The following is a 16336-nucleotide window of genomic DNA, read 5'->3' on the forward strand; positions in this document are numbered from 1 at the left end:
GGAGCAGTTTTCCTAGAAAAAAAGTTGTATTTTGGAGTTATTTTTTATCTCACTAAACCATATGAGTAGGAGTCTTCATAAATACTTTATATATAAACATATATTTAAAAACGGGTGTTTTGACGTCCAATAGACTACCAGATGTGCATTTCAGATGGTGCTGTCAAAACACAGATGGCCACTTAGATGCACAATCTCCATCCACACTATCACCAGAGTGTAGCACCTTGTCTAAAAGACAGAGGACAACAGAGCCTAAAATAGCTTCACTCAATATCTGAAGGCTGCCGCTGCTGAAAACTCCAGCAAATACATAAATGGAGTTTTTGTGCACTTCTGGATTGTCAACAGGAAACTAGCATCTGCCACGTTCTACTCCAATTCTAATCATTCGAGCCTTAATTTCACAGCTCACCGCCGCTCAAGATTGAATTTAGAGGCCCAGATATGCTGATTTATTGGAACAGATAGTCAGAGCCGACGTTTCCGTAATTTCCCTAATGCTCTTACTCTACTATTGTTGGAAACGCACAAAAGCAGTGCAAAATAGGGGGAATGTGCCCAATCTGCTCAGCAAACTTTTATGCCTTTTAGGGGAAATGAAATAAGTAATCATGAAAGTCAAAACGAAAATGACGTTGTACTTAGCTGAGAAAGGATTTAACTCCAGATGTGTGGTAGGACAATGAAATAATCTTATCAAGTAATTCAAGTTCATCCCAAGAGCAATTTGTTTTACTTGCGCAAACACAAACTACTTTCAGCAGCAAAATGACTCTGAAAACAAAGAAACTTGACATATGTCCTTCCTGGGCTTTATTTCTGATTACAAACAGGGCACAAGTGGGATCATTTTTACATTAATAGAAGCTATTGAGTAGTGATTTTTTTTGGTTGATGTCAAGAAAGAAAATTTAGGGTCCAATTGAGGGAGATGAAGTTACTCTTTCCCTTACTGTTACTTGCAATAGATATACGAACCAGGTTTGCCGTACTTTAAATGTACATTTGTTAAGGTCATTTCAGTTTCTCAAGTTTAATGTAAATTCTTTGAGATTGTATATAAACAATATTGTCTCAACACAGTTTTGCAAGTATTGCTTATCTTGCCCAACGCCCCATCATTCCAAGAGCGGGTGAGGAAAGTTCCAGCGCATAATGGCCCCATCTGAACTGGTGCTGACGAGGGTGCTGTTGTTGCAGCAGATCTCAACACTGGTGATTCCGCCACCATGAGCTTTTCCTACATGGGTGACCACACCCTCCATGTAATCCCAGACCCTCACCAATTTATCATCACCACCTGACAGAGAAAAGTCATATAATATCATAGTTGTGTAACAGGCGGGAGAGGCACCCTCAATCGGTGGCCAATAATATTTAGATTTGTTGTAATCAAATCCACATAATTGAATTGGTTCAAACTCCTTAGTGTAAAAAAACGAGTCATTTGAATAACAAAAAACAAATACTAGTATTTTTAAACACGGCACATGGCATAAAAGGAAGTGGCGAGTAAAGACCAGCTTCATAATGATCCATTCATTACCTGTTACAAAAAATCTGCCGTCATGGGAGACATGCATGCAGTTGATGGCCGACGTCTCTGTACCATGCAGTTCTCTTATTCTAGTCCCATCATGCACATCCCAGTAGACAATCTAAACAGGAAGGGAACAGTTACTTATTTGACAGTAATAAAAGGCAGACCTTTCTATAAGGCCAGTCAAGTAATATATTCTTCATTCTCACCTACTACCTAATCATAATTATTTTTCATATTGACTATTCTGTGCGGGGATAAAGTGTGTCTTATAGAGCAGAAAATACTTTAATGTGATTTTTTTTAACTCATGTACACGTTATAAATAAGCATTTATTTCATGTCATTTTATCTTGAGCAGGACCTCATAAACACTTTTGCTATGTTGTTAATTAACCTGTCTAGATAATAGTTCAATTTCAGGCTAAAATTCATCTTCTCCAATGTTAGGTTGAAATTTTGCTCAATAGACAACAGATGTTTAAGTTAATCATCATCCCAGATGACTGTGTTTATTTAACAAAGGTGACAAAACCTCACCATGATAACGTGTGCAATCTTTGTCATTAGGGCAGGGCTGAGCATAGTATTGCTTGTCACTTGAAAAAATGGCATTAGTTCCATTTTTAAACATTCACTTTAAATTCAGTCTGCTGATTTAATAGCGTAGGCGGCAAGCACATACTTCAAAGGATATTCATTGGTTTTGGAACCAATTATCCTAACAAGTGGGGGGAGCTGGAGCCTATTTCAGCTAACTCCGGGCGCCAGGTGGGGGACACCCTGAATTGTTGGCCAGCCAATCGCAAGGCACAGGTAGAAAAAGAACCATTTACACTCACACTCATACCGAGGGGCAATTTAGAGTGTCCCACGAGCCTGTCATGCATGTTTTTGGGATGTGGGAGGAAAATGGAGTACCCAAAGAAAACCCACACAAGCAAAGGAGAAACGAGAACATGCAAACTCCACACGGTGAAGACTGACCTAAGATCAAACCATCAACTCCGAAACTGTAAGGCCGACGCTTGTACCACTAGTCCAACGGGCCACCTCAAAGGAACATATATTATGGCAAATTAACTTTTTTATTATACATGTATTTGCTCGCATGCCAACTGTTAATGTAAAGCACCAAGTTCAGTGGAGTTACAAATCACATCAATTATGCGTTTCTGCTGTGGTTACCCATTCAAAAGTTTGTCGACTTGAAAAGAACTTAATTTATTCGTCATTAAAAGTGTATGGCATTGGGGATCGTTACATTTGATCTGAAATATGTTATTTCATTTTAATAGTTATTTATCATGAAATGAAAGGACATGGAAATATAGATGCAGGATTTAAGATCATCAGACAGAGAATCAGGACATGATTGTATTGGATTATATTTCAGACTGTTAATAACCGTAGACATGGTAATGAAATATGCCACCTTTATTTCTAAAAAGTGGCAAAAAACCTAGGAAGTGACCCAGAACATCATGTCGTTTTTCTCTGTCTCTTGGTTCTTTCCAGTCACGACCTCGAACCGCCTCGTCTCATTTGAGCAGCTTATTAGTGACACTGCCTATGCGACTTTTCTTGGCCCATCTGTGTTCTCAGGGGGGAAAACCGGGCTACGGTCCAACGCTGAGCAGCGCATGCAATAAATTGAAAATGTGCGCTACTGCTCCGCATACAGAAAAGTGGAAAACTTGAAGCACTTTTTAACCGCTTCCATGCAATAAAAAAAAGAGAATTTTACCGCATCACGACAAATGCACTGGCAATTCTAAAAAGTTAATGTAGTGCATCGGCATCAAAGCTGTAGTTCCTGACCTGGGTTTGCATTTTCTCCAACACCCACCCACATTCTTCAAACAGGCATTTTAGGCTCAATACATTTTCTATAGCTTTTAATATGACCATGAATAATTGTTTGTCTATTCGCCCTGTGATTGGTTGTTGAGGGTAATGAGGTCAAGCACTATATACAAAATAGTCTGAGGGGTGGTCAGTATAGTAAGCATCTGACTTCAACTTCAAGTGAATTTTACCATGATATTCCTCACACAGTTCCGTCTTACATAGCATTTCTAAAGCACTGCACTAAGAGCCCAATTCGCACGTATTTATCCACCTCTCCCAGACAGAGTGCCTGTGTCCTGGGATGAGCAGATGGTGGATTTTGGCCAGCGTTAGGCTGGCGTCGGCTCATTCGCACACAGGAAGGCGCGAGGGCTGCCTCGTGTGGATCTTTCTTTCACAATTGGGCTAATCAGCGCACGTCCTCTTTATTTCTCATAGTGGCGGGAAATAGTATCATACGATTACTAGGGAAAGTTACTGTGTTTAAGTAGATTTTTTTTAATGATCTATACATAATTGTCCAAGCCATGGAAGTATTTATAATCTTTTTTGTGTGTGAATGCACCAGATGGTTGTAAAGCTCCTCAAATCACTGTAACATAGTCATGGTAGTAGATGTTGCCAAATGAATGTTTGTCTTGTTGTTGTTTTTTACAGGGTTTTGGCCTCAATCAAAAAACAAAAACAAATAGGAGAATACTTTTCAAGTAACTGGTCAGTAGGTGAATCCTAAAAAAAAGCAATCACAATTGCAAACAGTTGTAGCAGATATTGCAAGTCGACATACAGGTGTATGTCAAAAGCTTATCTGCCTTTCACGTCACCCATAACCATTCATTCATTCATCTTTATGACCGCCTATCATGGAAAGGGTTGCAGGGGGGCTGGAGCCTAACCCAGCTGTCTTCAGGTGAAAGGCAGACTATGCCCTAGACTGGTCGCCAGTCAGTCATAGGGCACACAGAGAGACAAACAACCATCTGCATTCCCAATCATACCGCTACCAGCAGGAATCAAGCCCACGCTTGCTCAAACCAAAGTCTGGCGGGTGAACCTTTACACCACCAGGCGGATCATTCATAATAATTACAACTCAAATTAAAAAATAATACTAATAATAATAATGGAATATTTTAGGAAGGGTACAAATAAAAAACTGACAATGTGATTGCACATTGTGAAATGCACACACATTAGAACAAGGACAGTGCCATATTAATTATGACAGGCTGAGAAATAAACAGGCTTTTCAAACTAATGCACGGACGTGTGTGTTGTTGTTGTTGTGCAAGCGGTCGCCGTGGGAGGCTGCACCAATCGTAGCGCAGCAGCAGCCTTCTCGCTTGTGCTCAGCTCAGTGACATGAAAGTATTATGATGCAATAATGGGACATTTAGATTATTAAATGTGACACATTTTGGCTGTAAATGGGAAAATGTCACGACGGATTGAGACCACTGATTTGATTAGAAAATGGTTTGGGTGAAACCAACCTTCCTGTCAGTGCCACTGGTGATAATCTGGTGTTCCTCAGGGTGGTAGCACACAGTCTTGAATGACGAGTTTTGGGATATCACCTTCCGGATTCGCACAAATTTCCTACACAATAGAAAATGTTTACTTTACCACATAAATGCTTTTAAAGTGTAAAGTCGTGAAATTGTGCCCAAAAAAACAAATATCCCCTGCATTTTTAACTAGTGTATGTTCTCTAGTCTTTGTAGGTTGTGGATTAACTCATTTCTTGGTTGGATGACAACTTACACAATGTCCCAGATAATGCAGGTCCCATCCATGCTTGCAGTGACACATTCCATGTCATCTTTCTTGATCTGGACACACCTAACAGTGTGTTTGTGCTCCGTCAGAAAAGCAAGGCGGCGTTGTCCGTGCTTCAGCAATTCCCAAACACACACCTATAGTATGTTGAATTCAAGAAACACACGGAGTTAATAGATCATTTTAGGTTTGTCCATTTTCTCTATCACTTCTGTCAAAAGGGCGGGTTGCGTCTATCCCTGCTACAAATAGACAACCAGACGATAAGGCCAGCGCTAAGACAACTATATGATGTCATTTGTAATAAAATTGGAGTTAAACAGACACTTTGTATCTGTGACTGATAGGAAAATTAAAAACAAAGTATTAGCTGCTTTTACCTGAGCTAAATATTACAATCCACCTTTATGCATCAATAGGGAGCAACTGCTGTATCTACATTTTTACATTTGCTCTTTGATCTGAAACATACCGTCCCCTCCTGTCCCCCACTAACAATCTTCTTGCAGTCAGTAGATCCTTTGATGGCTGATACGCCATTACGATGTGCATTGTGAATGATTAGCATAAGGCGACCACTCTGTGGGGCAAATATGCGAATCTTCCCATCATTCCATCCTAAAAAAAAACAAAAAAAACACTCAATAAAACTCACTATCAAGTCAGCCCTGAACAGGTTGCAAAATTGTTTCATTAGGCCAAACCTAACTGTTCTGATGAATTTCTACAGATAACACATTTGAATTCATTTTTAAGAAGAAATCACAATGCACAATACTGACACTTACACACCTGTAACAATGCTATGTCCGTCAATCATAAGGTGCACCGAGTTACAAGAAAGACAGGGTTCCGTGATCCTCATCAGCTGTTTGGATTTGTCTTTATGCCAAACCCTGATATCTTCTTCTGAGCCCGTAACAAACAACTCTGAGGATCCACTGATGATACATTGTTTTAAAAAAAAAGGGGGGGCAGTGATGGAAACAAGAGTATGTGTAAATGAACATTACAATCAGATGCAAACAAATATGTTACATGCACAGCTTGTTATATCTCATATAATTTCATATATCATATCAACCCGTTAGTGCACAAATGATGAGTTTTGTTTTTAACCTTCAAAGGGGACTCAATTAAACTCATTAACTACCACTGATACTGCCAGTCCAATCCAATTCTTTTTGACCGGGAGTGGCGAATGACCATCTGTTACACGCCGTATTTAGCGCTATAAAATTAGTATTCACAACCAGTTTTCCAAATTTAAATTGGACGGATATTGCCATCATTGGCATGCAGTTATAAAACAGCCATTATAAAAAATTACCATGAAAAAAAACCTAACTTAAACAGCGTTTTTCCAGTTTTTATTCATTTTAATTCTGTTTTTGTTAATAGTTTTGTCATTCACAAATGTATTTATATTATTTTCTGCAAGTTGTATAAGAACACGGGTATGATTTTTTTAAAGATCAATTTGGACTACATGTTCCTTTTTTTTTTTAAATCACCCAAACTAGTCACTCGCCCTACCAATGATTAAGGTAGTATTTTTTATTTTTATTTTATCATTATTATATTCAAATAGCAAGTACTACTATTCATAGCTGTCCACACTGCTACTACAAAAGTCTGCTTATATCCCTCTCTAGTGGGGTTACTGGGTACTGAATTTACACAATGACTTCCCAGGAGCTTTGGAAAACACCTACATTTCAGATTTTGAATGATAACACCAAATACAAAAAGTGGAAACATATTAAAAATATTTTTCACAAGACTAACGGAACTATACAGTTTGCAATTGGTGTAATTTGTTCAAGAATTAACTAAATTAGCAGCCAAAAGTTACATTAAAAAGAAATTCTGACATTACACAAAGTCCCTAAATGGATTCGATGCCAAAATAAATAATTAACATTTATTGGAGAAATGCCTCACTTCTTTTTTTCCTTTTTTCTATTTTAATACTCTACTTACAAAGCGATGGAGACGTCCAAGACAGCACCATGGTGATTGGTGGAGACAAGCTCTGCTTTAAAGTCAAACATATCAATGCAGTAGATCTCTGATGCGTCTGTGCCAGCGAAGAATTGACGCCCGTTATCTTTTAGAGCGATGGAGGTTACCCCATTGTTCATCTGCACGCGTCTAAAGTGGAAGAAAAAAAATCCAAGGGAGATATTTTTATCCCCTGACTTCCAAAAGGAACATACTATAGTTAAAAATACATAACTATAGGATTGGCTGGCCACCAATTCAAGGTGTCTCTCGCCTCGTGCCTGAAAGTGAACTGGGAAAGGCTCCAGCAGTTTTTATGACATGTCGGTCAGCAAACTGCTTCTAACTAGTGAACGCCAGTGATGATTCTACCTCTTGTTTATTTCTACCAAAAACTCATGTAAAAAATCGATTCATATGCATTTTAAATCAAAACACGAACTGTGCAAAGTAATATCACAATATCATAGAATCCATTTAAAAATATTTAGTATACTGTACATACATGTATCAAACTAATCATAGCACTGTGTATACGCATATCTATAAACTCCAAGTGGGTATATGCCGTATACTTGGGTATCAAGAAAAAAACATTTCATGAGACTGACTATCTGGATTTATGGTCGGCCAACTATTTGCCTTGAGATAAAAAGTCTGGGAAACACTGGTCCAAGCATACCACTAACTACATTTCCGGCTCATAAAATACCCGGTGTACTCACTTGCTAGCTTTGAAGGTGGTGGGGGAGCACAAAGTCAAGGTGCCAAATCCAGAACCAACAAGTAAATCACCCGTACCCAAGACTTTTAGGACATTAGCCCCCTGTTCATGAAACACATTGGAAATTTCCGCAAAAAAATTGCATCCATAAAGTCATTTTATCAAGACGAGAGTTGAATCTGATAAGAAGACTTACCAGATTGTGTTTAGTCTTCATTGGACCGTAGTCAGCCAACACCTTTGTTTTGGTGCTAATTTTTAAGATGTCCCCAGTGGTTGTGCCACAGTAAATGAATTCATCATCCGGGGAGAACTCTATGCATTTCACTGTCCTTTTTAGTTTGCGCATCCTACAGTCTGTAGGTTTAATTTTGTTGAACTCATCCAACTCCCAGATTTGCAATGTTCCTCTGTGCAAGAAAACCAAAAGAATAAGGGGAAAAAATATTTTAAAAAAGACTGCAAGTTGTCGTTTGATTATTTGAATCACTACACAGGCACAGTATCACAATTTCAATGCACATTCCTAACAAATTGCAAAATGCCATCTGATAAAAATGATCAATGTATTCAAAATGTCATAACACGGTAGTCCTACAGAGCTAGGGAACGTCAAAAATCATAATTGATAGTGGGTAAAGAAATGTTTCAGTTTTTAGGGCCCTTTTTTCCGAGTAACATTTACCAGCGAGGCATTAAATAATACATCTAAAAAAATTCTGTAACGTTCTAATGATTTTCAATGAAAAGTAATCATTGATTATTTACGTACCTGCCAGCAGAGACAAACATGCAGTCATTTGTGTTAGAGTACTTGACAGTTAGGCGGTGACATAAACTCAAAGGCATTGCCGGAGCCGAACAAACAGCTTGTTTGGTCTTAAGGTTCCACAGAAGTATTCTATGATCAAAACCAACAAGTGTCAATCTACAAAGTCAATGCCACCATTTTTAAAATGTCACAAATACTTCAGGAATTTGCAACTCTATATTCATTCTGTTCTACATTGCAAATATGAACTTTACCTGCCATCATCTTGACCCCCGAGAGACACCAGGTACTTGTCATTGGGCGAAAATGCCAGTGCCTCCACCTTGGTTTCGTGGATCACAAATTCTGTGTACACGCATCTCTTCGCATAATCCCAGATGATGATCTCAGCCTTTGAAAACAGCACACAGATGTTTAAAATCTCCAAATTTGAAAGTGTATTTCCTGTGTGCTTCTTCAAGAGCTCCAATTTCATACCACATTGTAAAAAACAAAGCATGTTACGTTGATTGAACACTTTAAATTGTCTGAATATGAGCATAAATGTTGGTTTGTTTCTTTGTGCGCTGTAATTTTCTAACTTGTTCAGTGCCAAAGACAATATTTTACATTTATTTGTTTTTAATTTTCTCTTCATGGGCGTATAATAATGTCAATTGCAGTATTTAATTGAAGCAAATGTGTTAATACCACAAACAAAACTGCATTTGAAGTAAAATATGTAACTTTTTTTAAGTCAGTACGGCCCTTGTGAGGATGAGCGGTACTGAAAATGAATGAATGAGTATGCTACAAAATGAAGAAAAGTGTTGTTGCTAAAGTTTACCTCAAAGTCATTGTAATTGACCTGTCCTGAGGCAATATATATTCCACTTTTGGACATAGAGAGGCACGAAATGTCACTGGTGTGACCGTGCAAGAATTGCCTCTTTCCATCTTTGATTCGCACCAAGACGACGGTGGACCCCAGAGGATAGATGAGGTGCTCTTTGTCCGGATGAAGCCTCATGCCAAAATGCACTTGTCCTGAAATCACAAAGGGAAGGAGATGTATTATGCTAAATAGTTTGGTGTACTATTCACTGTACAATATAGTGGTACATACAAATTTAGTACATAGAGTCAATAATGCAGATTTATGCACATAGTTCTACATACAGTAGCTTTATCGATTGATTTAGTTGTTATTATGCATTGTTCGCTTTTTACAAATTATACTTTTGGACAAATGAATTATTTTAGGACAATAATAACCAACTATGGCAGGCCTGCAGATGAGTGGTTAGCAAGTCGGCCTCACATTGGGGAACATGGGTTCAAATCCAGGTCGGGCCACCTGTGTGGAGTTTGCATGTTCCCTCCTGGCCTGCGTGGGTTTTCTCCGGAAACTCTTGTAATAGTACAAGCTGAATGAATGAGCCACATCAATGGCAGCCAATGAGTTAAATGAGAACCCTCTAAGCCTCTAAGGGTCAAAAAAAAAAGTCTTGATGGGAGAATTAACTTGATGCAGCCTTTTCTTGCAGTCATTGTATATAGGTTTGACAAAATTGTAAACATTCTCACATTGTACCATCCTAGAATTTACCGTTAAAGCCGGATACTTTTTCCAGTTGAAGCTCTGCAACTTCTTTTTGTTCCATGTTGATTTAAAATCCAGTATATGACGACTATGAAATGAACACATACATATATATTATTATAATGACTCTAATGAAATAGAGAGACAAATAAATAAAACACACACACAAAGCTTTCTGGTCACTTGACTTTTGTTTTTCGGAAACCAATTAAAAATAATACTCACTTGAACGCGCTCCGTGTGACGTAACTAAAAGGTAACGTGTCCAGAAAGCACGCACGTAAATTGAGACGCACTATCGTCGTGATGACGTCGAAAATAAATGTCTTCATCCAATCGTTTACATCATTTACATGCACAGCAGTGTCTTTTGAAGATCAATAGGGCGAAAACGATATTAATTGTCAATATGATCTCTGACCCATTCATCTACGAAATGATATGAAGTCCAAAAAAACCCAAACAATCTTAAAATACATAATATGCACAAATGTTGATGATTCGTCGCCATGCAGGAAAAAGTGTTGCGGAAAGTAGTCAGAAAACAAATATATATGTGCATAAACTATTCTGCAAACTCCGATTTCAGAGAAAATAATTGCTGTTTTGGTAATGTAATGATGCAAAACATACCGTTGACGTCAGTAGTAGAAGCATCTGTTTTTTTAAGAGATTTGTCCAAAAATATTGATTTCTCAGCAGAAGGCAAGTTTGCAAAGAAAACCACCATACCACTAACAAACGTTGCCTAGCAACACACGTAGTGCTAGTCCCACCCCTTCCATTCTAATTGAACGTCAAGCGCCGTCAATGGTCCAAATACTACTAAATTAATATATATTCATGATGATAAGTGTAGAGGGTTATTGTGGCCCGTGTTTCAGATTTTGTTCATTTTAGATTTGGGGTTAAGTTTAGGGATAGGTTTAGGCTAATGCAACTTGAAATCTAACCAGATGCTGATAGTAAATATTGTGACTAAAAATTTCAAACTGTAAACCTGACAGGTTTTGGTCATTGATCACTTACCCCTCGCTGTCGTCTCACTTACCTTCAGTCAGCCAGTAGAAGGCAGATCCCAGCCCAATGTCTTTCATGTTACCTCACGCCAAATTCATCCCATAGAAGGGATTGTGTCGTGTCGTTCTACTGCGGGTTCAGAGTCCTGATGGCTGTTGGAAAAAAGCTGTCCTTAAGCCTATTTGTCCATACTTTGTGGGACCTGTAGCATCTGCCAGACGGCAGCAATTGGAACAGGCCGTGGCCAGGGTGGTATGGGTCCCCAACAATGTTCCCGGCTCTGCTGAAATAACGAGGGCTGGCAATATCTTCCAGTGATGGCAGAGAGCATCCGACTCTGCCATCACTGGAAGATTGTTCCAAAATCTGATTAATCTTGTATTAGTACACGCTGAATGAGGCATTATTATGTTATACAAGTCAGCCTATGTAAAAGTATGTTAAATTCAACATAGTTAAACAGTTTTACTGTTGAAAATAAATAGTTCACTTTTTTTTGAAGAGATCATGGAGATTTTTTATTTTGACACGACTCACAAGTCACAATGACAGCAGGCTATTGGTTCAGGTTAATGGCAAAGCATGCAATATGTACACATTTCATACGGTTTTCGCTCGACATGGAGTCTTTGAGTTCAAATAACTTAAAAGTCCCTGTAAAGTGAAAATACTCGTCTTTTACATTTTGAGCCACAGAGGAAGAATGTTCAAAACAGGTATACAGGTGAGAACTAATTTTGAATAAAAGAGACTAGTGAGAAATCAACCATCCACTCTTATGTTGAAGCAGATGCCCTTAAGTAAAACACATACAAAATTAAAACATTGAAATTGTGGGGAGAAAAAAATACATCCACAAATCAATAATAATAATATATAGTTTGCAATTTATCTTCAAACAAACAAATGTTTGAACTTACCTTACAGACGCTCAGGATCATGGATCAATGTGGCTGAGACCAGTTAAGTCCTGTATTTCTACATAAAACTAAGACACTAAATCCCTATTGCTGTTTAAAACAAACATGTTTGAAAAGTACTTCAGATATGACATCAAACTGTGACACTGGCTTTACACACTCCAGCTAGAGCCCGATCAGCTGTGGAAAAAGTAGTTCACAAAAAAAAATAATAAAAAAACACATGGAAGATAACTTGTGATATGGTCATCTTTTCAATCTGTGATTGAGAGTTGTATTGATATTTTCCATAGTTTGATGCCATCCAATATTCATTTCAAAATTATATGAAGTGTAACGGTCATATAAGGCAATCTGTCTAACACAACCTTCAAAATTGGCAAATCGGCCAACATGGAAATGCAGTCACGTGAATTTCTACTTGTACTGGAAACTGGACTTCCCCGAACCCTTTCCTACATTTGTCAAAATTGCCCCAAACAGCATAATTGAAGGAAAACAACAGGTTCTAGTCCAACCCTTGACGGTTGTTAATATATGTATTAACAAGGGCATAAGCCAACAATGCCATCTTGGCTTTAAATTGGCAACCTGACAATGTTCTTACGGGTTCTATATAATAATACAGTAAGTCACTTTAAGATGATAGGCCATATTTTGGATATCCTTGCTAGATAGTTCTGCCTGGTTCATTCATTTATTATGAAGTAAGCCGAGCAAAACAGCAAAAATAAGTGGAAGCTGCAGATGAGAAACTGTGTTTTTGCTGTCCCTGACCAATACATTGTACTGTAGTTTATGTGGATTGGTCAGTGATGGTTGCAATCACAGTTACCATATATATTTTTAAAGTACCTCCTATGAAAAAGTTCTCAATTGGACCCTACTTAGATTGATAAATGTAATATATTTGTAGCATTTATATATGGCACAATAGCTCTGCCATGCCAGGCTATGATTTGGACACAAATTCACCCCAAAAAGTGACCCACAGGCTATTGTTGATGAATTAGTCTTCCTTTCTCAGCTGCCTCGGCGCCACCCACTAATCTTTTGGGCGGAATAATTATGAAGTGGCCAAAAAAATAAACCCTTTCCAAATTCAGTTCCAAATTTCCAGCCATTTTCTACACACACAATTCTAAGTGCAGTCACTTTCATCTTTGACAAGATCACCATTTCATAGCCTTTTTAACGCTATTGATGATTATGCCTAATCAAGTGGCACTTTTCATCCTGCTGAAAATTTAAAAGAGTTTGCCAAAAGTAGAAGTCCAATCGATTTAAACGGGGAGGGCCGCCAGCATATGAACACGTTTTCCTGTTCTTGCAGAACGTAGTGTGACTCGAGTTGCAGTATGGTCATCGAATATTTGCGCCAAGTACCAGGTCGCAATCAACTGCACTGATCCTCAGTGAGTACTTGAAAATCTTGTATGTCTTTGGTGGCATCCCTCAACATCTGCTTGTGAGAGTGAGTTCTGCGGTGTCTGCTCAAACAGTGACTCCAGGAAAAGCTTCGACCACACGGCAAACACAAATACGGCCTCTCCCCAGTGTGCACCCGCTGGTGCAGGTTGAGCGACTTGAACCGGGTGAAGGTGGCGCCGCATTCGTTGCAAACGTACTTTTCGGGCCTGACGTGGACATTCTTCTCGTGCTCCTTCATGTTGCCTAGTTGCGAGAAGCCTTTTCCGCACACGGGGCAAAGGTGGGGCTTTTCTCCCGAGTGGATGAGCACGTGAATGTTCAAATCCTGGCGAGAGTAAAATCCCTTGCTGCAAGTGATACAGGTGTAGGGCCGTTCACCGGTGTGGCTCCTCATGTGCCTTTTGAGACTCTCGGACCGGGCGAATGAGCTGTCACATACGCTGCACTGAAATGGCTTTTCTCCGGTGTGCGAGCGCTGGTGCCGACCCAGTTCCGAGGCCTTGAAGAAGGACATGCTGCAGTCCGGGCAGCGATGGGGCTTTTCAGGGTTATCCTGATGCGTCTTTTCGTGAGCTTTGCAGTGGCCCATTTCGGAGAATCCCTTCCCACAGAAAGTACAGGTGAAAGGCCTTTCACCCGTGTGCATTCGTTCATGACGGATGCGTCGGTAGAGTTTATCAAACGTTTTGGCACAGAAGGAACACTGGTGGGGTTCCTTTGGTTTCTTCTCATGAATGCGTCGATGGCGCGCTAGTCTGGAAGGCTTGTTAAACACTTTATCGCAATCGGCGCATTGGTGTTCTCTTGTTCGGCTATGGGTGTCCTGGTGTCGTAAAAGCTTCTCTTCTTGTTTAAAAGTCTTGTCGCAATGCTGACAGTGATAGAGAGTCTTTAAGGCCCTTGGCCTCGTGTGTACAGATTGATGCCGCTTAAGCTTGGAAAGGCGGTCGAATACTTTGTTGCAAAGGTCGCAAGGATGGTTCTTTTGTTGCTTTGCTTTGGGCTTTTTGTCAGGCTTTTTTCTCCCAGGCTTTTCATCAGTCTTTTCGTTGGGCTTTTCCTGATCCTCCAAGCCACAAGTAGTCAAGTCATCGCCGGAATCAGGTTCTACAATGTACTCAATATCGAACGCTTCTCCACCTAGTAAGCACACCAGTGTCAGTATATAAATTAAAAGTATCGTGACACCTCTACTTACAAATGCTAAATAGGAAATGTTTAGGTTATGAAAAGACTCAGACATTTCATTTTCTAAAAGGTTCAGAAGTGTCAAAATATAATGCAGAGGAAGCCTGTATATATTCTCATTAAAATTGATCAATTATTCTTTCTGTATTTTTAACTAGTTATTGTTCATGTTTTGTTTAATCAATAAGACCATGAGTAGATAAGAGTGCTCAAAAAAGAGCTAGATCAACTAAAAGTGAGGTGTTTCTTAAAAAGAACATTCATATAGCTAAAAATATATATAAAAAAGGTCAATACTTACTTACATCTGAGGAGTGATCCGTCACAGATGAACTGTCATCCTCCATAGCTGGGCCCTTGCAAAATACAACACAACCTTCATTATAATTTATAAAAAATAGTGCAAAACGCTGCAAAACTCGCAAGGCTGCACCCAGGAGTTTTTGTCCATCTTAATTGACAAATTACCAATGAATTTCCTTCTGAAACAAGCAGATCCTGACTGCAAAATAGCTTTCATTAATGAAACCTAATTTGAATAATAAAAAAATAAAAATAGGATAATACTTCTTATGCAAATCAGTCCTTCAAAATGATAGAAACCTACCTGAATAATGCTAGAATTATTGATCATATGAGAGCATGACTATCTAAAGAACTACGAAACCACACACGGATACTACAAACGATCTATATGATAGTGTTAAGTAATAAAGCCATTATGCTGATTTGTTACTGATTTGCATCTTTCTGTACAATATTGCAGAAGACGGGTGTATAGGATTTTGGTGACACAAATCATGCTTCAAAATCGCAAAACGCTCAGCTCTATGACGCTAACTTAAACGAATCACAGTACGTCCACCAAACCGTTTCGTTTGTTGAACTTACATATATTGGAGTCAATACTAACGTTAGTCTGTCTTGGTGGATTTGAATCATTGCAAGTTTATGAGCGGATATTACTCTTTGTCTGCAAATACACTCGCCAACGGACATGGGAACTGTTGTTAGCATTAGCTGCTTTCGTACAAATAAGATGGCAAGCTAACCAGAGTACATCGGTGAGACCTTCATGAAATAATAAATGCATATATAAATGCATACAAAACCTACCTTTCTGTTACACGTTAACACAGCGGTTATCGTAATGTGTTTAAAAGTGACTTAGTTAGTGCGAAACAGGCCGATGCGACCATTGCTGAACTGGGGGCGTGGCACTGTTTCAAAAACTGCCCTCCATGTTTGACCTACGTCACTGCTGTTGCTGCGTTTAAATGCTCATTATATACTCGGAAAACGCAAAACTTTGGATGAGCCAATCTCATGATTATGTCAACATTGGTGAATCTGCGGTCTGAATGTTATCAATCATATTAACTGAAACTAAGAACATTTCATATAACAACTTTCAAACTATGAAGTAAATTTAAATTTAAAAAATTCATGGCGGATCAAATATCGGAAATATAGTGTAAGTATAGTAAATAACTGAAACACAACAGAACAGCAACTTAATATT

General features: G+C 38.8%; 2 protein-coding genes across 4 annotated transcripts; both read right to left on the bottom strand.

Moving 5' to 3' along the window:
• Window positions 1–793: 793 nt before the first annotated feature.
• On the bottom strand, window positions 794–11004 carry cfap52 (cilia and flagella associated protein 52). Its single transcript, XM_077719122.1, has 14 exons — window positions 10889–11004; window positions 10262–10343; window positions 9500–9699; window positions 8928–9064; window positions 8674–8802; window positions 8098–8311; window positions 7903–8003; window positions 7157–7327; window positions 5966–6114; window positions 5646–5791; window positions 5159–5310; window positions 4888–4993; window positions 1550–1661; window positions 794–1303 (listed from the first exon to the last, which is right to left on the bottom strand). The coding sequence occupies exons 2-14, from the start codon at window positions 10314–10316 to the stop codon at window positions 1122–1124; spliced, it is 1854 nt and encodes a 617-aa protein (XP_077575248.1). The 5' UTR covers window positions 10317–10343; window positions 10889–11004; the 3' UTR covers window positions 794–1121.
• Window positions 11005–11765: 761 nt separating this feature from the next.
• LOC144197795 (uncharacterized) lies at window positions 11766–16078 on the bottom strand. Of its 3 annotated transcripts, none has more exons than XM_077718440.1 (3): window positions 15931–16078; window positions 15116–15170; window positions 11766–14766 (listed from the first exon to the last, which is right to left on the bottom strand). In XM_077718440.1, the coding sequence occupies exons 2-3, from the start codon at window positions 15159–15161 to the stop codon at window positions 13592–13594; spliced, it is 1221 nt and encodes a 406-aa protein (XP_077574566.1). In that variant the 5' UTR covers window positions 15162–15170; window positions 15931–16078; the 3' UTR covers window positions 11766–13591. The 3 variants fall into 3 exon arrangements, 2 of the variants coding, with proteins under 2 accessions (XP_077574566.1, XP_077574565.1); XM_077718439.1 differs by lacking the exon at window positions 15931–16078 and adding an exon at window positions 15422–15621; XR_013326598.1 differs by having other exon boundaries at window positions 14607–14766; window positions 15120–15170.
• Between the last annotated feature and the right edge of the window lie 258 nt (window positions 16079–16336).

The sequence above is a fragment of the Stigmatopora nigra genome, chromosome 6, assembly GCF_051989575.1.
Source record: "Stigmatopora nigra isolate UIUO_SnigA chromosome 6, RoL_Snig_1.1, whole genome shotgun sequence".
Taxonomy (NCBI): domain Eukaryota; kingdom Metazoa; phylum Chordata; class Actinopteri; order Syngnathiformes; family Syngnathidae; genus Stigmatopora; species Stigmatopora nigra.